Genomic DNA, 25,353 nt, shown 5'->3' with positions numbered 1-25,353 from the left:
TCAGACTGTTGCCTCTCCTCAGCGTGGCTGGAGAATGAATGCCTCCTACTGACTCCTTGCTCCTGTCTTTTATACCCTTCTAGTGCTGGGATTAAAGGTGTGAGCTATAATTCTCTTTTAGACTGATACACTCTTGTGTAGATCTGGGTAGCCTTGGGCTCACAGAGATCCGTCTACCTCTTAATCCTGAGTCCTAGGATGAAAGGTATGTACCATCACCTCCTAGCTTCTGGCTGCTGGGATTAAAGGTGTGTACCTGGTTTCTATGGCTTGTGGCTGACTTTGCTTTCTGAATCCTCAGACGAGCTTTAATAAATCATAAATAGTATATCACCACACCCATGCGCTAAAATTCCAAGTTCAGGGTGAACCATAAGCTTCCATTCAATGAGTACAGAGTTTGTTCTGGATATACAGCACAAGTAGGACATTGATATGAACAAGAGTGGAAGGTCCCTCCTCTCCTAGGACATGCAGCCATTAGGAAAATGTACATTAACCATGTAATTACAAAAGTTCCACAAGAGTAGGATAGAGGGAAAATGTGGTCTAGAGGAGATCAGCAAGGATAGACTCACTCAAGCTCTAGTTAAAAGGTTTCCAGTAGTGGAGGCTGGAAACAACTGTCATTCAAAAATTAATGATAGAGAGAGAGAGAGAGAGAGAGAGAGAGAGAGAGAGAGAGAGAGAGAGAGAGAGAGAGAGATTTAGGTAGACAGACAGATAAAACAAACAAAGTAAATTGAATTAAGCCTGCCTTGTGGCCCATTTAATATTCTCTAGTCTAGAGAATGGCCAGCATGCCCCTCCCTTCCCTGGACCAGATGCTCAAGATGCAGGTGTCTGTGACTTGTGAGAGGCAGAGTTTCTGGTGATCTATGGAAGACTAAGCAGTACTAAGCAGAAAAACACAATGGAATCTTGAAATTTGCTGGCAAATGGATGGCACTAGAAGAAACCATCCTGAGTGAGGTAACCCAGTCACAAAAAAGAGAAACTTGGTATGTGCTCACTCATATATGGATTTTAGACATGAATCAGGGGAGTGCCAGCCTACAATCCCGCTGCCAGAGAGTCTAGGAAACAGAACCTTCATCCAGTGACTGATGGAAGCAGAGGCAGACACCCACAGACAAACACTGAACTGAACTCCTGGAATCCAGTGACAGAAAGGGAAGACTGATGAGCAAAGGGGTCAAGACTGGGCTGATTTAACCCACAGAAACAGTTGACCTGAACAAGAGGGAGCTCTTGGACTCCAGACTGATGGCTGGGAGGACAGCATGGGACTGATCCAGACCCCCCCGGAATGTGGGTGTCAGTGAGGAGGCCTAGGTAATCTATGGAGCCTTGGGTAGTATTTATCCCTGGCATATAAATGGACTTTGAGTGCCCACTCCACATGGAGGGATGCTCAGCCTGGACTCTTGGGGGAGGGCCTAGGCCCTACCCTGGATGAAATGACATACTCTAGAGATCCCCCATGGAGGGCCTCACCCTCCCTGGGGATCACAGTGGGGATTGGGAAGGGGGTTGGGGGGGCCAAGTGAGGGCAGGGGAGGAGGGAAGGGAGAGAGAGCTGGGATTGACATATGAAGCAAGCTTGTTTATAATTTAAAGAAAAAAAATTAAAAACAAAAACAAGAGAGCTCCATGAAACAGATTCCTGGGACCTTGTCCCTAAGTTTCTGATTGAGTGACTGAGTTAGTCATGGGGCAGAGATGAGATGGCATGGACATTCAGGGAAGCTGAGGCTAATGAAAGTGCAGTTAAATATATGTCTGATATGAATGTAGACAGTTAAAAATCCAGAAAGGCAACGTTGAGATAATTAAGTCTTCCTCATGCCAAACACCTGCGAGAAAAACAATAAAGACCGGGTCTTATGAGAATATCAATAACCACAGCTCAGGGAGACTATCAATGCCTCAGTCAGCTACTGGCCATTCATATAAATCACAATGTTTGTGAATGGGGTGAGGGGGGAAAGAGGGAAAATCATCACCCACTCAACTCTGGGAATGGCGGAAAAGCCTCCTGTCATCACCTCAGGAAATAGACTCAGTTAATTATGTTTTGAGACTTTCCCTTTTTAAGTTACACAAATAGAACTCCCTGTTTCCTTTGTAATTTACCTACCAGCCTCCTAGACTTGTTAGGTCATCAATTAGCAATTGGTATCATCAATTATCAATCATATCTTCATATAGAAGCAAACTAATTTGCATTTAGTATTAACTAAAGGAAACAATAAAGGAAAAGATTCATATATGACCATAGAATATATCATTTATGTCAAAGCACATATTAAATCTGCTACTTATAACTATGTTTCTTCTTGTTTTTCTGTAAATGTGTAGTATATTTTAGAGTTGGTTTGTATATCATTTCTAAGGGCTAAGCTTGTAAAGGCGTCGAAGCGACTAGACAGATAGAAGATTGTTAGCTCAGTGACATAGCTTTTATTCTTTACATAAGAAAGGCCATTCTGGTATCAGCACAGCAAGTGAATGTTTTAAAGACATACAGGAACATCAACATTTTCATTCCAGAGTTAAATGCTATCTCAGGGAAAGTGAAGCTTGGAATCTCCTGTGGGAGTGTTATGTATTCAATCATGATATATGGGATACAGTGCACACAGGACAGCCAGGTACAAACAAATATGCATCAAACCCAAGCATGCGCACACACACACACATACACACACACCACACCACACACACACCGCATACACACACATATGCCACACACACACATACACACACACCACACCACACACACACCGCATACACACACATATGCCACACACACACACATACACACACACCACACCACACACACACCGCATACACACACATATGCCACACACACACACACCACACACACTACATCCACACACACCACACAATACACACACCATACACACACACCACACAATACACACACCATACACACACACACCATACACACACACAATACACACACCACACACCATACACACACACCACATACCATACACACATAACACACACCACACACACAACATATACACACACCAACACACACCACATACACACACACACACACACATTCTACTAAACCTAAGAAGATGCCAATGTTAGGCTACTTTACACCTACAGCAATGGTAGTTTCATGCAGTTCAACGTTTTATTTTTGTGGAAAAAAAGGAGAGGGATAACTGACTTTTCCTTTTCCACAAATAATCGCCTAACTTTCTAAATGTGATTTAAAAATGGTGGCCCTTCTATGTCATTTGACACTTCTTCTATGGTGTTATTTTTTTCTATTCACTTTTATTGATGAATTGCCCATGTTATGTGCATCGCAAGTTAAAGGGTCCAAGGTTCAAAGAACATACAATGGGTTTGCTATCCATTAATTGTCCTCTTTTGCTCTTTTCAGGGCTGCGTCTGCAAAGGCAAGGGCCAGTGCCTCTGCATGGGGACCAAAGGGGAGAAGGTAAGAAGAGAGCTTAACGCTACCTCTCCACACTAGAGTCTGTCACGCTTCGCTGTTCTGTAGCGGAGATCACAACTACATTACCAAGTTCCATAAATCCACGTTTAAAGTAATTGTATATAAACATTAACCTTAAACAATGCTGAAAACCTTCTAGGAAGCTTTGACTAATCCCTTTACCTTGTCTAAATACTGGCAGTTAGACTGTAACTTTCTCCGCTGAATAAGTAGCAAGTTGGCAGGGTAAAAAAGAGCATTTTAAGAAGCCTCCCTAGCATAAACTATATTTATGATGTTGCTAAACATGAGAGAAGAAATTAAAACAACTTGATTCTCTCGCTTCGATATAAACATTGAAACCCACAGATGCTGTGCCGCAGCACTGGACAAGACCGCCCCCTAGTGGCAGACTCTGGCAGCAGCACTTCAGTCAAGGAAAAAAAAATTCAAAGCTCCATTGCAGAATTCAAAGAAAGAGAACGCCGTGAAATCTCATCAGTCCGCTCCATTAACTCGCAATTTATGACAATTAAGACAGGGGCAGAGCTAAAGTATTTTTGTTTGTTTACAAACCCCTTCCTCGGAGACATTAATTAATTGTTCAACAATACTGAAGGGTAACTATTACAAAATATTTCAAAGAATCACATTTTAAGCTTTGTAGATAAGACAATTTACATATAAATATATACTACTAATAATAATTATTTTACTTATAGATACTATATCTATAATTCGCTTGTACTAGTGTCCCTCCCCCTCCCCAGGAAGCCAAGATTGTAGCCTGTTCATATTTACTCTGGAATGCACTCTCTTTGTTCTTGAACGTGCATTCAGGCATATATTGAATTGCAGCTGTATGCATGGTGCAATTCTAAAACATGCGAAAGTAACTAAACTATGAGAAGGGTCTAGCAAATCCACCTCTTTGTTTATTGGTGTGCTTGCAGACTTTCGATCTTTTCTGTGGCTTTGTTTAATTATTGTGCTTGCCAATTGTAACAAAACGAATTGACTAGAGGCCCTGACTGCTGAAGACTGTTCCCTGGTATTCACAGTCATAGAACGGTTTTGTTGGCCAAACTGCATTTTGCTCACCTCTGCCAGGCACTTCCCCACAACATCATCATCTAGCTCCACCTACAAAATCATTTGGTTCACACTTGGGACCCCTCTCCTGCAGCTTCTATGGAAATCATTGATTGGGAGATGCATTCCTGGGCAACCAAACAACTCACAAGCCCGTACCTCCATGGTATTCTGTTCTCATTCTGTCATTACGAAGACCTTCTACCTCACCGTCTCCACGCCTTAATCAACACACTCCACTAACCTTAATTTCCTAACCATACTGTCCTTGCAATTCTTGGTCCCTTTCCCTCTAATGTCTATCCTGAGTAGTAGGGCTGCCATCTGGGAAGAGTTGGTCTCTACAAGGACATGAGCGCCATTCTGAAACCCATGGACATGTATAACTAGATGGTGGCATTCCTGGGAGTTAGTGCTAGCTACTGACTCCCTGTTGCAAGGGATGACTGTTATAAAGAGGAGTGGTGTAGTACAGCGTGTTGCTAGCTAACTGCAGCTTGCTTCTGGTTTCATTTTGGTCTTAACAGGGGGAGAAAGGCTATCCTGGAACCCCTGGTTTTCCTGGCCAGAAAGGATTTCCAGGTCCTGAAGGCTTTCCTGGACCACAGGGACCCAAGGTATGTCACGCTGCAAACTTGGTGAATCCTCTGCCTACCTAACCCATCTTCGTGCCTACCACATAGGCCACTGGGGCCTTGAAGAGAATTCCCCATCTTAGGCACCTCATGGATCAAAAACAAATTCTTCGTCTTCTATCTTAGCTGAGCTTTCAGAACTGGAGTCAAACATTAGGCGACTAGATGCAATCCTTGTACCCCTATCTCTAAGGACGAATGAAGGGTTTGGGAACTACAGGCCAAGCACTAAAGGTAGAACCAAGTGTCTGTTTACTACAACTAAGAAGCCAAAGCCATACACACAGTTAACAAAACAAGTCCCATGCCCAGGAACTCTACCATTCTTATCTTGTCTAAGTCAATGTTCTCTTTCTCTTTTCCTTCTTCTGATGCTAATCTTGAATTAAGGTGGGAAGATGGCTTAGAAGATAAAATGTGCTGACTATACAAGCATGAGGACCTGAGTTCAGATCCCCAGCACCTCTGTAAAAGCCAGACATAGCAATGTGCATCTGTATTCCCAGGCCTGAGAGCAGAGAGGAGGAGACAGGGGATACATGGAGCTCATTGGCCAGCCAGCCTAATTGAATTGATAAGATGGAGAACAATAGAAAACACCTGTCATGTCATGAGATCTTATTTTCAAACATGGCTTATAGGTACATACAGCCCCAAAGGAGAACTTGACCGAAGGCAAACAACCAGAGAACATTAAAATCTTGCCAAAATATTTTTCAGATTTATAAGCTTCCTTTCTCAGGGTTATTTTCTGCACATGAAGATTTACAACAGGGAAATAAAACCTGCAAATCTGTCTTCTTTTCTGCCCCCTGTCTAACACAAAGCAGCTCCCACAGGGGAAAGAAACAGCCTTGAACCCGGCCTTGCACCCAGGAATTCCACCTCAGAAGGGAACGGCTGACTTTGGCCTTGATGATCCAATGTCAGAAGACCCTGTAACAGCCCTTTCTGGAAAAAAAAACCTGAAACTCTCTGGAATGATTAAAAAAAAGCGTTTGGACAATGGTGGTTTCACAGCAAGTGGCTTAGTTAAAATATTCTCCATTTAAGGAGATTCACTGTGGAAGAGGGTCTCAAATCAGGATTCATTATGAGCTGGAGGCAAAACTATCTTTGGTACAGGCAGTCCCTACTTTGTTAATTATTTACTCCTACGTGTCGGGCACATTGTGTTATGAAGTGTTTCTCCTGCACAGAATCACTGGCCGCTGGTCTCCTTTGCTGCTATAACCATGGTGTCCTTCCTTATCACTCCTCAGCAGGCTAATGTGGGTCTTTTACAGGCTTGCAGGCTTCCCAGGGCAGGAGAAAGCTGACAGAATCCTGTGGAGATGTAGATTCTGAATCAATATGACCAGGAAGAGGGGTGGGGCTGTTTGAGACCAAGTTCCTGGTCATTGGTTCCTGATCCTACTTTGAGTAGCAAGGGTTTGAATGCTGGTTTGTTGGTCCATTGTGATTGGTACTTAGTTGGAAGCAGCAAGTGATTAAACTCTATCAACAGTGAAATAATCACAAGGCCAAAACTGCTCAGCATGAGACAAGTCTGGGGCAGTGGATGTGTGGTTATCATAGCACCAAATGGCTTTTACCGTACTGACTTTTCCTCTTTCCACTTCGATCTAGGGCTCTCCAGGACTTCCAGGACTCACTGGTCCCAAAGGCATCAGGGTTAGTAGTCCTGCCCATCCTTTGTGATGGTTGGTTGAACACTCTCCTTCTAATGGTAGACGTTATTCAAATGTCAGAGAGGAATAAGTACATCGTGTCTGGTTCAGCAGATGAAGTGTAAGAACAGGAAAACTAAGCCACTGGCTGAGGCCAAAATAAAGGTCACCACCTTAGGGACAGATGTGAACTGATAAGGAAAGGGCTCAAGAGAACTTTCTAGAGAGTTGGTGATGCTGTTGCTGTTTGAGGTTAGGGGTAATTATGAAGTGACTGTAAGTATGCCAGCTATGGCAATACACGCCTAGCATTTCCATTGGACGTTAAGGACAGCATGAGCTATGTAGCAAGACAGAAGGAAGGAAGGAAGGAAGGAAGGAAGGAAGGAAGGAAGGAAGGGGAGAGGAAGGGAGGGAGGGAGGGAGGAAGGGAGGGAAGAGATATATAAATATATATATGTATATATATATATACACCATGCTTTTCATAGAAGACGTAAACATTTTACTACATGTAAAATATACCTTAAAAATGAATTTCAGCCAGGTGTGGTGTCTCACATCTACAACCTCAGCACAGTGGGGGGCTGAGTCAGGAGGATTGCTTCAAGTTCAAGATTGGGCTGCCTTGTGATACTCCCAGGCAGGCCTGAGCTTTAGAGTGAGTCCTTGTCTCAAAGAACAAACAAAAAGAATCCCCCACAACTAAAGCAGCCATAACAACCCCCTCTTAAAACTTTCCACAGGGGAAAGGGCTTGTGGTGCCAGCCTGATGATCTGGGTTCAATACCGGGAACCTACTTCACTTAAAAAAAAAAGAAAAAAAAGAACAAGTTCAGTAGTACCCAAGGCCAGCACTCACATATACAAATAGAAGGTGGATATAGGAGAATTCACTGGTTAGCCTGGAGTGTTCTGCATGGTAGACATACAAAGAAGCCCAGCCTCAACAAGGTGAAGAAATAGAAAAAAACTCCCCAAAAGTTGTCCTCTGACCTCCACAAGTATGCTGTGGCACATGTGTCACAAACACCACACACAGAGACATAGACAGACAGACACACACACACACACACACACACACACACCACTTCTATAAATGGGAGGCAGGGACAGAAACTGACAAACTCCAAGCCAGTCCAGAATATGAACATAGTTCATTTGAAACCAGCCTAGGCTACATATATAACAAGACTGACTCACTAAACTAAACAAAAATTTAAAAAGTTGTACAATGGCCAAATGCACAAAGGTTTGTCGAGCCTTTTTGTTTTTCTAATCATTTTTGATGTACCCAATAAATAGCTGCAAAAAAAGATCATTGAAACAGCAAATAACTGTGTTTATAGAATTAACATTTTAAATTATTTTTCTCTCTACCCCTCCTCTTTAACCTATGTTTAGGGAATAACTGGATTACCAGGATTTTCAGGTCCTCCTGGACTTCCAGTAAGTAATGAAGTAATGAGAGCCATGCGTGCGTGTGTGTGTGTATGTGTGTGTGTGTGTGTGTATGTGTGTGTGTGTGTATGTGTGTACATGTGTGTATGTGTGTGTGTTTATATATCTGCTATGTGTGTATATATGTATGTATGAATGTATGTGTGTAAATTTGTGTATGTGGTATAATGTATGTATATGTATGCATATGGGTATATTCTTGTGTATGTGTGCATGTATATATATATGTGTGTGTCTACATTTGTATATGTGTGTATACGTGCATTGTAATGTGTGTATATGTATATATATGTATACGTATATATGTGTATGTATGTATATGTGTATATATGTAGGTATGTGTGTATGCGTATATATGTATGCATGTGGGTATATTTTTGTGTATGTGTGCTATGTATGTGTGCAGGTATGTATATATGTGTGTCTACATTTGTATATGTGTATGTGTGCATGTATGTGTACATTCATATATGTGTATGTTCCTACTCACATGCTCATCTTAGGGAAGATATTAAAATAGGCACAGATAGAAACACATCTGATATACATGTTACAAGAAGAAATACACCCTAGGACTGACCATGGCAGAGTGAGAATTTGTAGGACTCTTGAGGTGATAGAACAAAGTAGGATGACCCCGTTTGTAGCACAGAAGAGTGACATAGTTCTCAAAATCTCCTCTTTCCTCCCTTTCTCTCTCACTTAGAACAGCACGTCATGTGATCCCACTTTCTGCTTTCTAGACGTTTGTTTTATCTGAAATATCCACACTTCATCCAACAATCTTTATCTTAGCATGTTTTGTTTGCTATGATACTAAATTATATCAAAATTTACAATGTAAATTTGCTATGTAAGCACCTAAGCAACCATTTCTAGCTAATAGCCATTTAAAGCCATCATCATTTCCCTTGAGACATTTCTGCAGGGTCTGGGTCTTGTGGAATTGCCTCTGCTGTGTCACTGAGTCTTGCTCTCTTTCCAGGGCATCCCAGGCCACCCTGGGCCTCCTGGGCTAACTGGTCTACCAGGGTGCAATGGTTCTAAGGTACGTCCTGCTTGCACCGGTGATTAACGAGAGCACTGCTGAATGAATAAGTCAGGAAGAAGCTATAGTGAGATGAAGTGTGTGAGTGCAGCCTCTAATAAGTCACATGGCTAATGGCGGCACACGGTTTCCTCCTACAGAAGTGGACTTTCTAGAACATTGTTTCAATCAGAAACAATGGCGTTATTTTGAGTGGGAATTGCTTCTTTCTCCTTATGCATGGTTTTAAAGGGAGTTGTCCAATCTGCTCCCACAGAAACTCAATGGCTTATTCGCATCAGAGGTTGTAGCTACCAATCACAGACTAAAGCTTTGAGTACAAAGTTAGTGTCTGGAAAGAAAAGCCTGAGCTTTGCAGGGTCCTCTTGCCTCCTGTGTGTCCTAACTGAGCCCTCCCCTCCCCTAGAAGGGTGACCACCAGTGAACTAATTACTAAAGTTCCAGAAGCAGCAATTAAAAAGTTCTTGGCACAATTAGGCTACCATTTATGCCCAATTTGAGAAGCAGTAGACCCTGATCTTATTTTCAACTAAGATAATGGGTTTCTGGCCCTCAGCACTCTAAGCAGTAGCCATCAGGAATTTGAATTAATTTGCCTAGATTTGTCACCACAGGGGTTAGAGGGGCCACTGGAGGATAACTATCTGCATGGGATGTTCTAGCACAACTAGGAACTCTGACAAACTTTCTGTGTCTTCTAGGGTGAACAAGGATTCCCAGGCATTCCTGGGACACCAGGCTATTCGGGGCTCCCAGTAAGTTGGCATCCCTAAATCCACATCACAGACATGAATTACTGACGCACACAAACCTCTCCTGACATTGGGAAGGCTGAGAGCTTGTCAGACACTAAAACAGAAAGACAGCCAGGAAAGAAGGAAGGAAGCAAGCAAGGAAGGAAGGAAGGAAGGAAGGAAGGAAGGAAGGAAGGAAGGAAGGAAGGAAGGAAGGAAGGAAGGGTTATAAGATCAAGTTTAGATATTAAGACTGTGTTTTACTTTTGATACATCCACATAAAGATGTATAATAAACAGACTGACTGGAAGAGAGGATGTGGTCAAGCTTCTACCAATTCAAAGTGAGAGCAAAGAAAGCAGCAATTTGAAGGTCAGACTTCACTTCTGTATATAACTTCTAGGTCAAGAGGAATGAGCAGGGAAAGGAGAAAAGGCCCAACAGCAGAGAGAAAACAAGGAAGCCCTGGTGAAGATGCACTTCAGTGAAGGATGGGGGAGCCATTACTAGAAAAGTCTAGTAATACAAGGACTGATGGCTTGGCCTTAGCCAATGACATGAAGTTATTGCTGACCTTGGAAAGCAGTGTTCCTATGATAGGAAGGAGCTAGGAGGCATGTGTGGAACTGGGGAAATTGGTGGGAGAAGAACAGTATGTAAATTTGCAGGCAAAATGAAAAGAGAGACTGTCTGTATTGGAGGGAGGCAGAAGATGAAGAAGAAACTGTTGATCTGTTGACATGTGGAGACTTGAGCATGTTGAAACCCTGTAGCAGGAATGTTATGGGGCCAGCAGGCCAAAAAGGGAGTGGAGACAAGGTCAAGTGGATGGATTTGTTTGGCCTCTGGTGGTTAATGCATTGCTTCTTTCCCAGGGCCCTGCTGGTTTGAAAGGACAAAAGGTAAGTCATTTGTCATCTACTATTACATGTGTATGAAAAAGACTTCAATTAATTAATGAAATATAAACTATTACAAACTGACATCATATACCATGTCTTGATGTTAATAATTCAGACACTAAATAGACATTAAAACATGGCACTTTCTCCTATTGAGCAAATTCCTCTGGCTCTTGGCACAGACACGTCTTTGGGATGGTTATGTCATCCTTTAAGGAAGGAGGATTTAGGGGAAAGGAACTGGTCTCATGTTTGAGACTCTAAGTTCTAGGTTAAGAACTTATTTGGGTATCCTGGGAAATTATTATTTCTTTTCCTCCTTATCACAGTAAGTTGTCAGTATTTAAAAAATAGTACAAAAGGAGGAGGAGGAGCTTGTAAAGTCCCACCCAAATGAGGATCTGTAGGCAACTAATGATTTCTGGGGAAGGAAAGAGATTTTCCTCAGTGGTATAACCACTGGCAAGTTTTCCATGCACCTATAAATAGCCCCGTGGCCATGGCCCTACAAGAAACCTTAACTAAACTCATTGGTTTACCCACACACAAAAAAGTGGGTGGGAGAAAGATGTGGAGGTATGGGGGTCTATAATCAGTAGGAGAAGAATGGGGGGATGGTGAGGAGTGTATATGATCAAAATGCATTATATATACAGGTACAAAATGTCACAATGAAATTCATCATTATGTATGATTTATATAGGCTAACAAAAAACTTTTAAGAAGTTCTTCAAAATAGAATAACTGCAAATTTTAAAACACTTTTCTAGGTATATACATCCTCCCAGACACTCATCTTTGAGGGGATATGACTTGAATAAGCACTTAATGTGGGGTCTTTTGAAAATATAAAGTTGATTGGAGCTGATGACTGTCTCTGTTTTCAAGGGTGAGCCTGCTCAAGGAGAAGACAGGGAATTCAATGGAAAAGGTGACCCTGGGCCTCCAGGGCCTCCAGGCTTCCAGGTACAATGCTTCCAGAAGGATCTCTCATTCATATTCATATTATATAATATTTATACTCTCTATCTCCCTCCCCACCTTCCTCCTTCCTCCCAGCCTCTTTTTCTTCTCTTCTCTCCCTGTCTACAATGCCCACCTCATGTGTCATTCTGACATTGACCTCATTAGGAGAAGCAACACGCTGGTATGCAAAAATGACATTGTGGACATCTTTTAATCTCTTAAGTTTCTGTCACTTGAGTCTCTTCAGGGAAGAGTTCTCTCTCTGTGTATTGGCTGAAATCAAGGACGGGTTCACACCATGCATCGACTACCACTTAAAACTGGAGTGTTAAATGATGTCCTGACTCCAGTATTTACACAGCATCTTTAAGAGTTTTATTGAAGCATGGCTCTCGCCCCTTGAGCCCCTAAGAGTTTGCTTCACTAGTTCATCTGTAGCTAGCCTGGGGGTGTTCCATAATAAACCCAATGAGACATGGCTATTTGGGGTTTGTGTGTACTTTGTGATTCAGAAGAGTCCTTAGGTAGATATCTAGTATAATTGCTAAATTTCAGGCTAATTAACCATATGTAACTCACCTCAGTTCGGAATTCAGCGTGGGAATTTCTGAGAAGAGACGGGATATTAGTCTCATTGAGTCAGAGTTTGCGTTGAGTCTGTGGATGGCTGGTGAACCAGGCCAACAGACCTATCCTGGGAGACTGGGCTAAGAACAGAGCAGCCCTATCCTGGCTAACAGACCTATCCTGGGAGACTGGGCTAAGAACAGAGCAGCCCTATCCTGGCTAACAGACCTATCCTGGGAGACTGGGCTAAGAACAGAGCAGACCTATCCTGGCTAACAGACCTATCCTGGGAGACTGGGCTAAGAACAGAACAGACCTATCCTGGGAGACTGGGCTAAGAACAGAACAGACCTATCCTGGCTAACAGACCTATCCTGGGAGACTGGGCTAAGAACAGAACAGACCTATCCTGGCTAACAGACCTATCCTGGGAGACTGGGCTAAGAACACAACAGACCTATCCTGGCTAACAGACCTATCCTGGGAGACTGGGCTAAGAACACAACAGACCTATCCTGGCTAACAGACCTATCCTGGGAGACTGGGCTAAGAACAGAGCAGACCTATCCTGGCTAACAGACCTATCCTGGGAGACTGGGCTAAGAACACAACAGCCATAGGAATGCGGCTAGCAGCGGTGATGGGCTTCTGAAACTGGCATGGGGCAGGATGGCTCTTGATCGCTTGCATAGGAATCAAAGGTGCAGAAAGGAGAATAGTGACCAGCAGCATGGCTATCCCCTGCCAGTGCACTTCTGTGCACTACTTACTGTGCAGGCGCTAAAGACAGGGCAATGCACTTAAGGTTCCTTAGGTGCCAGCTATGCGGCCCAGATCAGTCAAAAACCAGCTCTAACACTCTTGTCCTCGTGGAGACTATGTTCTAGTGAGTAGACAGGAAAAAACATCAATCAATAACAGTACCAATTGTGACACCATAATGAATGCTAATGAGAAAAATAGTGTCAGGAGCAGAGACAGGACCTATCAACGGGGAAGAAGGACTCCAACTTTGGACAGACAGAGAGGGAACCCAGAGCTCCAGTGGCACAGTCAATTAACTCGAGGTACTGATCCAGCTGAGAGGGCAGCCTTCTGAGAAGGTCAACTGTAGAGATAAGGGGAAAAGTGATCATATAGGTAGTTCTAAGGAAAACTAGGCAGGAGAGCTGTTGAGTGGGGCCAGCCCTAAAGGAGGAGGAGAAACACTGTCCAAATCAGGGAAGGAGGGAGAGAGGGAGGGAGGGAGGGAGGGAGGGAGGGAGGGAGGGAGGGAGGGAGGGAGGGAGAGAAGAGCAACACTGCTCAAATACAGGGAAAGGAGGGAAGGGAGAGGAGAGGAGGGGAGGGAAGGGAGGGAAGGACGGGAAAAGAGAAAGAGAGGAAGAATAAAACCTGAAAACTACCCAAATCAATGTGTTGTTGGTCATGCTCCTGTATGCAATAGCATCAGGTTGTCCTGGGTATCTATAGCAACGAGTCTGGAAATTACCTGGTTGTAGTCACTTAGAGGGGAGGCAATATGCTCTTGGGATTTCATTAAAGCATCTCTGTGGCTTTGGTGTTATTTGACAAGTACATTAAATTCAGTCTTCTCTTAACTTCAAGGGTTTCCCAGGCCCCCCAGGTTTTCCAGGGCCTGCTGGTTCACCAGGTCCTCATGGAGATTTTGTGAGTATGAAGTCCCCGCTGCTATGCATTCTCAATGTACACATTCGTAATAGCAAAATGTTTTAGAGCACTCTCTGGGTGGGTGTGATTCCTGCTGTAACTTTTGCTTACATCTCTTGTAGGGTTTTCCAGGTGCCGTAGGACCCAGAGGACCAAAAGTAAGTCTGTGTCCCTAAGTTGTAACAGTCAGGGAACCCTAGCCAGCCCAAAAGCCTAGCACACCTCTGTGGGTACCTCCCCAGGATCTTAGGAGTCCCACTTAGGAAAGGGGACAGGACCAGCAGTAACTTAATCCCTGACTCAGAACAATGGGGAAAAGCCAGGGTTTCTCACGGATAGGTTTCCATTTCCTGTAACCTTCCTTTATCTCATCAGTTCTGTAGCGAGCTGCTTTGCAAAATCCATGTGCTTTCAAGTGACTAAATGAAGGTGACGGGGTGTGGTCTTTAATCGGGGTACTTCAGGTGTTTCTATTAAAAACAAACAAACAAACAAAAGAACCGAAGGGCTTAAGGATAGAAATGTTGAACGAATAAAAAAAAATCAAATGAAAGAACGAAGGTGAGCCTCACCGAGGAAGTATTACTGAGCCCTGTTTCTTACTGACACTAATGACCTGGTGTACAGGACAAACATGCTCTCACATTTATAACTTCATTGATGGATGCATGCAAACAACCTCTCTGTCCCTGTACCCGCCCCCCCTGCCCACCCTTCTTCTCCTTTCCTGTCTCTCATGGGTTCAGATTATGTGGATGGCAGCTGAGGCCTGAAATCTCTCGATTCCCCTGCAGTTTTCTATACAGATGGGACACAGGCTGTGGGAGCTGCTTTTCTCATTATTGAGATGCAGTCCCTGACAAAAGCAATTTGAGGGAGGAAAGGCTTAGTTGGGCTCAAAGTTTGGGGGTACAGTTCACCAAGTGGGAGATCATGGCAGCAGGGACATGAACCTGGTCATGTTGCATCCATAGTCAGAAGGAGAAGGCAGGTCTGCCTTTCTCTTCAGTCTCCGACCCCAGCACACAGAATCCTGCCACCTGCCCACACTCAATCAACCTAATTCAGAGGCATGGCCAAGGGTCACCGCCATGGCGATCCCAAATCCCATTAGGGTGACAATCAAGGTCAACCACCATCCTCAACAGTAACACACTCAAGAGCACAAAAGCTAAATGAGGCTTGGGAGAGAGGAGCCTGGGTGGGGGGAGGGGCAGAACCAACCCAAAGTAAGTATGTATGGAAATGCCGCAAGGCAATGATACTTTGTATGGCACCTTAAAAATAAATTTAACCCAGGCATCAGCCTGGGAATCCAGCATGGGACTGATCAAGACCCCCTGAATCTGGGTGTCAGTGAGGAGGCCTAGGAAATCTATTGAGCCTTGGGCAGCAGATCAGTACCCATCCCGAGTATACACACGGACTTTGGACTCCCATCCAACAATGTGAGGTGCACTCTCACCCTGAACTCTTGGGGAAGGGTCTAGGCCCTGCCCTATATGAAATGACAGACTATGGACACCCCCATGGAGGGCCTCACCCTCCCTGGGGGAATGAGGGGATAATGGAGGGGGGGTTGGGGGAGGGCACGGGAGGAGGGGAGGGAAAGGGAGAGGGACCTGGAACTGACTTGTGAAGCAACCTTGTTTCTTATCTAAATTTAAACTGAAAAATAAATAAAGAAAAAAAATAAATTTAAAAAGAAAAGCCACAGTTCAGCAGAAACGTTTTCTAGAAAAGAATGCCAGATAAACAATGATAGAAACATATCTCCAAAGCAAAGATTCACTGTGAGACTAGACTGTTGACAGATTGTTTGGAGCAGAAATGACACATTCTCAGCTAAGAAATACACACATAAAATGTGTTATTGTATGTACATTGCCACTACATGCACACTTCTACATGGCAACCTTAGGCTGTTTCCTTGGGGGAAAAAAAAGCCGTAATGTGAAAAAAAAAATTGATTTTACATTATGAACATTTTGTAAGGTTTTCCTCCATGTTTCTTTTTTATTATTTAAATCAGAAACAAGCTTGTTCCACACATCAATCCTAGCTCCTTCCCCCTCCTCTCCTCCTTTGCCCTCAAGGACCCCCCATCCCATCCCCTCTCTGTTCCCCAGGGAGAGTGAAGTCTTCCATGGCGGGATCTTCAAAGTCTGTCACATCATTTGGAGCAGGACCTAAGCCCTCCCCCATATGTCTAGGCTGAGAGAGTATCTCTCTATGTGGAATGGGCTCCCAAAGTCCACTTGTACACCAGGGACAACCAGAGGCCCCATGGATTGCCCAGGCCTCGTAACTGACCTTCACGTTCAGGGTGTCTGAAACAGTCTATCTGGTTTCCCAGTTATTATTCTGGGGTCCATGAGCTCCCCCTTGTTCATGTCAGCTGCTTCTGTGGGTTTCTCCAGCCTGGTCTTGACCCCTTTTGCTCATCATTCATTCCTCTCTGCACTGAATTCCAGGAGTTTGGCTCAGTGCTTAGCTGTGGGTGTCTGCTTCCCCAATGTTTCTTAAGAGAGTTAATTAGTAAGATTAGGACACTGGACCACATTTAAAAGATTGTTTCATATAATCTTTCTTTTGAAAACCATTAAAACAAGAATAAACTGCCCTTGAAAGAGTTCTATAAAAGATACTGCTTCCATGGGTTAGCCGTTGGTTTTTTTGTTGTTTGTTTGTTTTATTTTTTGCTTTTTTGGGTTTTGTTTTGTTTTGTTTTTGTTTTTTCGAGACAGGGTTTCTCTGTATTGTTTTGGAACCTGTCCTGAAACTCGCTCTGCAGACCAGGCTGGCCTCAAACTCACAGAAATCCGCCTGCCTCTACCTCCCGAGTGCTGGGATTAAAGGCGTGCGCCACCACCGCCCGGCATGGGTTAGCCAGTGTTATAGTCTGTTTTCAGTTGTTTTAACAAATGGCTACAGACTGGGTAGAAATGTATTCCTTACAGATTTAGATGCTGAGGAGTCCAATGTCAAGGGACAACAAGGCTTTTCCTTTTAATTTTATATTTTTTAATAATTATTATTTTTTGATTTAGGTTAGAAACAATCTTGTTTCACATGTCAATCCCAGCTCCCTCTCCCTCTCCTCTTCCCCTGCCCTCCCCACCAGGTCCCCCAGTCCCCCACCCAATCTCTACTCAGATCTCCAGTAAAGGGGAGGCCCTCCATGGAGGATCTCCAGTAACTGTCATTTCATCCAGGGCAGGGCCTAGGCCCTCCCCCAAGAGTCCAGGCTGAGAGAGCCTCCCATATTGTGACATGGGCACTCAAATTCTATTTGTGTGCCAGGGATAAATACTACCCAAGGCCCCATAGATTGCCTAGGCCTCCTCACTGACACCCACATTCAGGGAGTCTGGGTCAGTCTCATGTTTTCCACACAGCCATCAATCTGGAGACCAAGATGTCCCCCTTGTTCAGGTCAACTGTTTCTGTGGGTTAAACCAGCCCAGTCTTAACTTCTTTACCCATCAGTTTTCTCTTTCTGACACTGGATTCCAGGAGTTCAGTTCAGTGTTTGTCTGTGGGTATCTGCCTCTGCTTTCATCAGTAGCTGGATGAAGGTTCTGTTTCATAGACAATCTGGCAGTGGGATTGTATGCTGGCAACCCCCTGATTCATGTCTAAAATCCATAAATGAGTGACTACATACCATGTTTCTCTTTTTGTGACTGGGTTACCTCAAGTATAGTTTCTTTTAGTGCCATCCATTTTCCTGCAAATTTCAAGATTCCATTGTTTTTTCCCGCTGAATAGTACTCCATTGTGTAAATGTACCACATTTTCTCTATCCACTCTTCAGTTGAGGGGCATCTAGGTTGCTTCCAGATTCTGGCTATTACAAATAATGCTGTTATGAACATAGTAGAACAGACATTCTTGTTTTATGAATGTGCATCTTTTAGGTATATGCGTAAGAGTGGAATTGCTGGGTCTTATGGTAGACTGATTTCCATTTTCCTGAGGAATCTCCATACTGATTAACAAAGTGGCTGTATGAGTTGGTACTCCCACCAGGAATGGAGAAGTGTTCCCCTTTCTCCACATCCTCTCCAGCATAAACTGTCATTGGTGTTTTTTATTTTAACCATTCGAGACAGGAGTGAGATGGTATCTCAGAGTTGTTTTGATTTGCATTTCCCAGATGGCTAGGGATGTTGAGCACTTTCTTAAGTGTCTCTCAGCCATTTTAGTCTCCTCTACTGAGAATTCTGTTTAGTTCTGTACCCCACATGGGAGATCTTTCCACCTTCTGTGTCTTCTTTAATTTCTTTCTTTAAAGACTGAAAGTTCTTGCTATACTTGTTTGGTCTTTCACTTGTTTGGTTAGTGTTACCCCAAGGTATTTTATGTTGTTTGTGGCTATTGTAAAGGGTGATGTTTCTTTGATTTCTTTCTCATCCCTTTTATCGTCTGTATATAGTAGGGCTACTGATTTTCTTGAGTTGATCTTGTATCCTGACACTTTGCTGAAAGTATTTATCAGCTCCAGGAGTTCTCTGCAAGAGTTTTTTGGGTCACTTATGTAAACTATCATATCATCTGCAAATAGTGAAAGTTTGACCTCTTCCTTTCCAATTTGTATCCCCTTGATCTCCTTTTCTGGTCGTATTGCTCTAACTAGAACTTCAAGTACAATATTGAAGAGGTATGGAGAGAGTGCACAGCCTTGTCTTGTTCCTGATCTTAGAGAAACTGTGTTGAGTTTCTGTCCCTTTAGTTTGATGTTGGCTGCTGGTTTGCTGTATATAGCTATTATTATGTTTAGGTATGTTCCTGTTATCCCAGATTTCTCCAAGACCTTTATCATGAAGTGGTGTCAAAGGCTTTTTTAGCATCCAGTGAGATGATCATGTGATTTTTGTTTCTCAGTTTGTTTATATGGTAGATTACATTGATGGATTTTCATATGTTGAACCAACCCTGCATGCCTGGGATGAAGCCTACTTGATCACGGTGGATGAGTTATATTTACATGTATTTCTTTATTTGTAGAACATACATGACATGGCACATGTGTGGAGGACATAGGACAACTTGAAGGACTCAGTTCTCTCATTCCACTATGTAGGTGTGAGGAATTAAACTCAGGTGGTCAGGTTGCCTGAGGGTACCTTTACCCATGGAGCCATTTTGATAGTCCCTGTATAAATGATTCCCTATAGAGTGCAGACACCACATGAGGAAACAGAATGACACATGTGGGAGACTCACTTTCCTCCCCCACAACTCACTATTCCCTGAGTCCATGAATGAATTAATTGACTCATTTTTAACTGTTCTGCCAGCCCTACCTCTTAATACTGTACAGTTTGTTTTATAGTTCCTCATTAGCTGTGATGAATGTTCAGACCACAACAGCCATTGTTGATTAATGAAAACAATTCAGCTCAAGTGGTCTCACATCACTAAATTACTACATACGTGACATGGCTTGCTTTCCACTCTTGGATTTTCTGACATGAATTGAAGAATCTTGAAGTTCAGTTACTCATCCTCTTATTTTTATCATGCCAAAAGTAGGGCATCAGGAAATGAAGCAGCCAGTAAAGAAGGTTAAGCAGGCAGGACTCACCCGGAAGTAGCCTGCCAATGAAATCAAAACCAAACAGTGACTTCCCCGAGCAATTCTCTCTGCACTAGGTTCCATTCACCACTCCCACTTGTACCATGCGTTATATTAAATGAATCTCCAGTTTCCTGGGCCCCCAAACATCTGCCTTTAAGAGAAACGCATTGATGTTCTTCTATATAAATATTAATATAGCTTTATAATTTCAAAACTAAGATGGATATATCTTACAAAGACTGGAACTTTAATGAGTTCCAATTTTTAATATTTATTTTTTAAACATAATGGCTGTAGGCAGGGCGTTGGTGGCACACGCCTTTAATCCCAGCACTTGGGATGCAGAGGCAGGAGGATCTTTGTGAGTTCGAGGCCAGCCTGGTCTATAGAGCGAGTTCCAGGACAGCCTCCAAAACAATACAGAGAAACCCTGTCTCGAAAAAGCAAACCAAACCAAGCAACCAAACAAAAAACATAATGGCTGTATTCGAAGGGGTGCAGTAGAGAAACTGCTCCATTAGTGAGGTGAAGAGAAAAAAAAATATCCAGAGTACCTGGAATAATCCACAGCAGAGAAAAAATGTAGCAGACTGGACATAACTAAGAGAGGGAGAGGGCAAGAGACAATAGCAGAGACAGTGAAATGACAAAGATTGCTTTGGGAGGCACTCTGTCTTTACAGAGAGAACAAACAGAGGGAGGGAATCCTGAGGAGGTGAAAAAGGCCTTGGAAATATCAAACAATTATTTGTGACTGAGGATCCTACTCTGGGCTCTGATATGCAACACAGGGCCATGTCAATGGAGCCATATGTCCCCTTTGCCAGATGCAAGAGAAATGGCTCATTAGGGGGACATCTCACAAGTTCCTGAGGAATGCTGACTTACTATCTAATGTCCAGAAACTCCTCTGTAGTCCTGCCTGAACTCATTTCTAGCCGTGTGGACTTCCTGACAATGGCATTTCACATTGTCTTACAGGGTCATATGGGCGATTACGCCATAGGACAAAAAGGAGAAAAGGTAATTGACATGCTACAGTGTGTGTTAGTGAGTTTGAAGAAGTAAGCTCCCGGGTGTATTTCCTTCTCTTCACCAGCAATGTTGAAATGAGTGCTTCCATTGACTGTTTAGTTGAGTACGAGGTGGCAGTGAAAACAGACCTTTGAGAGAGTACAACTTTTTCATTGATGTTGGGTGTTTCTCATTCTCTGCTGTATCTGTCTTTAGGGTGTGAAAGGATTAACAGGTCCCCCTGGGCTGCAAGGAACAGTGATTGTTACACTCCTCCGCCCATACAACAAATCGGTAAGGCTATAGCTTTGTGACTACAGTTGTGCCTTTGCTTCTGGAAGGACACCTTGTCTCTTTTAGAAGCTCCATTATGAGCCCTCTTCATCCCAGTTCCCCAACTCCTGGCCAGCCTGAACATCTAGGTTTAATTTCCTCCAATATCTCTCATGGTGTAGGATGGAAAAGTTAAATGGGGAAATAGAGACACAGCCTGATTCTATCCACCCTTCTTCCCTCTTCCCTCTCATTCTCCCTAACACAGTATGTGTGGCTTTGACACAATGGGACAGCAATGACCTATAGACAGGGTAGAGGCAGGCTACAATTTAACGAGACCCTGTGCATGGCCACTGCAACCCCAAGGACACATGCAGTCTTCTCCAAGTATGCTACTCCATGTCATTTTGGCAATGATTGATTTTTGTTCCTGTAGTGGGATGATTAAGAGGGCTGAGATATGGAGCTGACCTGAATGCTTAGGAAAGGAATCCACGGTGGCATAAAGTGATCCAGCCACAAGCCAGACCTTAAAGGGTAAATAAAGAACTCAGATGGTTTCGAACTAAGGCTGGTTAGGCAATGAAATAAATATAATGTAATTTGATCCAAAGGATACCTCTTTCATTTCATTGTCAGCCCAAGTTTTATTGCTAAAACATATACACACAGGTGCAGTTTCCACCTCTCACAACAGTTCCTTTTCCAAGGGCTCAAATTACTTCAAAATTCCCAAAGATGCACAGAAAAATTAAGAAGCTGCCTTTTGGAGTGCTTTACGCACTCAATGGAGTTCTTTTAACACCATCTCCTACACCAATGACGCAAGGAAAAGTACAGGAAAGATCAGGTGAACAGTAATACCTGTGCTTGATGGGCACGCAATAGACTATCAAATAGATAATTTTACTATTCCTGATCTTCGTTATATAGATGAGTGGATTTAAAGTCAGTGCCCAGACCAGTGCTGTTGTTTAAGGGTTGATAACATGCTGAGATAATACTTGTCCCATCCTTGGGGTGCTGGTGCCAGTGCCAGGGCTTAGATCCAGGGCCCAGGTGCTCTTCTGATCTAACCCTCCAGCACAAAAGCATATTTTAATTAAGGACCTAGCACATCTTCACCAAAGGTGACAGGTATTTTGAAAACCATCAATAACTATAGCTGTATTCTGACCTTAAAGTTGAGTTTAGCGGTTTGAGCTCTACTAAATACCATGTGCTATTTGGTTTTCCTGTGTCATCTATTTTAATCAACTATGGTGGATGATTAGAGACAGGGTTTTAGAAGAACTCTAATCTTACACCTTTATTGGCTAGCAAATGAAATGGTAACTGGCAAAGAATATTTCTACTCGGGATCCACAAAGGATGCTTTTTCTTTTAAAGGTTACAATTGTATTAAAGTGAGCTCATGCATAAAATGCGAAAGATGAGAAACGAGAAGAGCCACTGTGCTGTTGTCATGACGCCCAACACTGGTTTCACTTCTAGTTCCACCAGACAGATGGTATTTCCAAATGCAACTGGTCTAATCCTATTTGATTGGTTTGTGATAATGAATTGAACTGTATTTATGACAGGACTTCAAGGGGGAGAAAGGAGATAAGGGAGAGATGGGTGAACCTGGACGTCCTGGATCCCTGGTAGGTCATTTTAAGTAGTTTTGTTCCTATGACACATAAAATAGAACCTTAGTCCATACTGTTAAGATTATGTGTATTCCCCGGCAATTTTATACAGGTATACAATGTATCTTGATTACATCCACCCATGACTCCCCTCTTCCACTCCTACCACTCCTCTGGACACGCCCCCACCACCTTCTTATCAATAACCCAGAGTCCAGTTACTAAAATCTTTATCCTTATTCTAATGAATGCTCAACCTTTAAATTTCATGAACTAAAACACAGAGCCCGGGAATATTCTAGAATTGTCTTAAGGCCTTTTCTAGGTGAAATCTCTGTGTTATTTTTTTCAAATACTTTATTTTCATTTTATTTGCATATATGTCTGTGTGAGGGTGTCAGATTTTAGAGTTACAGACAGTTATTAGCTATCATGTGGGTTGCTGGGAATTGAACCCAAGCCCCTTGGAAGAGCAATTAGTGCTCTTAACCAATGAGCCATCTCCCCAGCCCCTCTGTATTATTTTATGTCTGACTTGCCAATAGCACCTGCCTTTGAATATCTATTTAAAACTGATCCTTTCTGCCGGGGCGGGGGGGTGCACGCCTTTAATCCCAGCACTCGGGAGGCAGAGGCAGGCAGATCTCTGTGAATTCGAGGCTGGGCTGGACCGACAGCCTCCAAAACAATACAGAGAAACCCTGTCTCGTAAAAACAAAAAAAAACTGATCCTTTCTTTAACATAATGTTTTTATTGATTATTTGGAAATTTCACAAAATGCACCCCAATCACATGCACTTCCCAGTCCTCTCAGGTCAGCCCTTGACCCTTATGACCTTCCCCAAAATAAAAGAAGAAGAAGAAGAAGAAGAAGAAGAAGAAGAAGAAGAAGAAGAAGAAGAAGAAGAAGAAGAAGAAAGAAGAAGAAAGAAGAAGAAGAAGAAAGAAGAAGAAAGAAGAAGAAGAAGAAACCAAGTCCAAGAACACTGGGACACAGTCCAACACCCAGCAGCCAGCCCCTTAAAGAAAACTGAGTCTTTTCCCCACCCAAACCCCTGCCAAAAGCCATCAACTGTGAATAGCTATACCTCAGCATTCCTCCCACAAATTTTAATATAAAAATAATTCTTATGATAAGATTTCTCTTTTATATTATTTAATTTTAGATATGGCCATCAGAAGGGACACATTTTTTAATCAATGAAAGTACAAAAATCAGGTAGTACATTTTTCAAAGCTTTTCATGATTTGACCATACAGGGGCCACCTGGAGACTCCTATGGATCAGAAAAGGGTGTTCCTGGAGAGCCTGGTCCAAGGGTAAGTTGGCTATTCAGCACCATGTCAGCCAAAGGAAGGCAGGACTTGGGACTCTTAGAGTTGCAAAGTGAGATGCTCCAACTAGCAATGCTTTTTGTTTTGTTTTGTTTTGAATGTTTTTAAGTTTTGGTAGGTAGGATGTACTTTTCCAAATAGCTGAAAAATTCAACCCTAAAACAAGTTCCAGGGACTTTAGAACCTGAAAGCTGGGGCAGGACTCTCCCTGCCTCACTACTCTTCTCTGGGCACAAGGTCTATCCAACAAACGAGGATCTTCTGTGAAAGGAGAAAGGAATGACAACTTCAGGCTAATGACATCTAAGAAGAAACCACACACACACACACACACACACACACACACGCACGCACGCACGCACGCACGCACGCACGCACGCACCTATCGAAAACTCCAGAGGTTCAATTGGATTGGCCTAGCTTGCTAATGTGTCTCACTCTGCAATCAGGTCCCTGATTGGCTAGGCAGTGGGCTCCTGGGAATGACAGCACATCAGAAGCAGCCGGAGTGGAGACATAACACAGCATGTAGTGTTTCTGGAAGTGTTATGCTGAGAACACAGAAGAGACTGGGGCCCCTCCCCCATTCAGCTACATTTTGGAAGATTTTAAAAAGATTATATCATGTAAAAACTCTAAAAAGCATGGATTGGGGAGAAGGAAGTGGAGTGGGGATGTTCAAGGAAAACTGATTCAAGCTTGCCTAATTTTCAATTTTATCAGAAATATTTCACCTAAGGTCATGTCTTCTCAGACACCACAATATTTAAATATTTATCCAGGATTTAAGAAATTACATTTCGAATCAATAAGTTGTAAATACTTCCTTCTCTCTAAACCCCTTGCTTACCTCTCAGCTTGGTGCTTCCCTGAGTCTCCCTCGAATATCAGGATGGGACATGAACTACACTCAAAATTTAGCCATTCTCTTCTCTCCCTCCTTTTGACTCTAATCACTGATCTTACCTGGCTTCTGCCTTCCCTGTGAGAGATGCCTATTGCCTGAAAGGTTAGGAGTCTTACGTTAAGAGATAAGTCAGTGAGGAACCTCCCTGGGGGCTTTCTTTCCTGCTGTCAAAGTGAGATTGTACCATGGATTTTTTTTCTATATTTACTAAAATCAACTGGATTAACTTATAGTAAAACTTCAGTGGTTTTGTTTTAGGGGAAACCTGGAAAAGATGGTGCTCCTGGATTCCCTGGCACTGAGGTAAAACATACCTGTTGATATCCTGGAAATAGCAGTGATTGTAGGTGAAGGATGTTGAGAGTCATCAGATGAAG

The 25,353-nt window shown here is 43.0% G+C and overlaps 1 protein-coding gene across 1 annotated transcript in view; it reads left to right on the top strand.

Moving 5' to 3' along the window:
* Col4a3 (collagen type IV alpha 3 chain) overlaps nucleotides 1-25,353 on the top strand; it is a 123,769-nt gene that overhangs the window by 46,914 nt on the left and 51,502 nt on the right. Inside the window, exons 2-16 of the mRNA XM_040753221.1 lie at nucleotides 3,428-3,484; nucleotides 5,101-5,190; nucleotides 6,838-6,882; nucleotides 8,283-8,327; nucleotides 9,325-9,387; nucleotides 10,089-10,142; nucleotides 10,998-11,024; nucleotides 11,913-11,990; nucleotides 14,166-14,228; nucleotides 14,351-14,386; nucleotides 20,794-20,835; nucleotides 21,043-21,120; nucleotides 22,686-22,748; nucleotides 23,995-24,054; nucleotides 25,235-25,279. Coding sequence (XP_040609155.1) covers nucleotides 3,428-3,484; nucleotides 5,101-5,190; nucleotides 6,838-6,882; nucleotides 8,283-8,327; nucleotides 9,325-9,387; nucleotides 10,089-10,142; nucleotides 10,998-11,024; nucleotides 11,913-11,990; nucleotides 14,166-14,228; nucleotides 14,351-14,386; nucleotides 20,794-20,835; nucleotides 21,043-21,120; nucleotides 22,686-22,748; nucleotides 23,995-24,054; nucleotides 25,235-25,279 — 846 coding nt within the window. The remainder of the gene's footprint in view (nucleotides 1-3,427; nucleotides 3,485-5,100; nucleotides 5,191-6,837; nucleotides 6,883-8,282; nucleotides 8,328-9,324; nucleotides 9,388-10,088; nucleotides 10,143-10,997; nucleotides 11,025-11,912; nucleotides 11,991-14,165; nucleotides 14,229-14,350; nucleotides 14,387-20,793; nucleotides 20,836-21,042; nucleotides 21,121-22,685; nucleotides 22,749-23,994; nucleotides 24,055-25,234; nucleotides 25,280-25,353) is intronic.

Source organism: Mesocricetus auratus, unplaced genomic scaffold, assembly GCF_017639785.1.
Source record: "Mesocricetus auratus isolate SY011 unplaced genomic scaffold, BCM_Maur_2.0 Super-Scaffold_100010, whole genome shotgun sequence".
NCBI lineage: Eukaryota > Metazoa > Chordata > Mammalia > Rodentia > Cricetidae > Mesocricetus > Mesocricetus auratus.
Note: the sequence above shows the minus strand (reverse complement) of the source record. Positions and strands in the feature narration are given on the sequence as shown.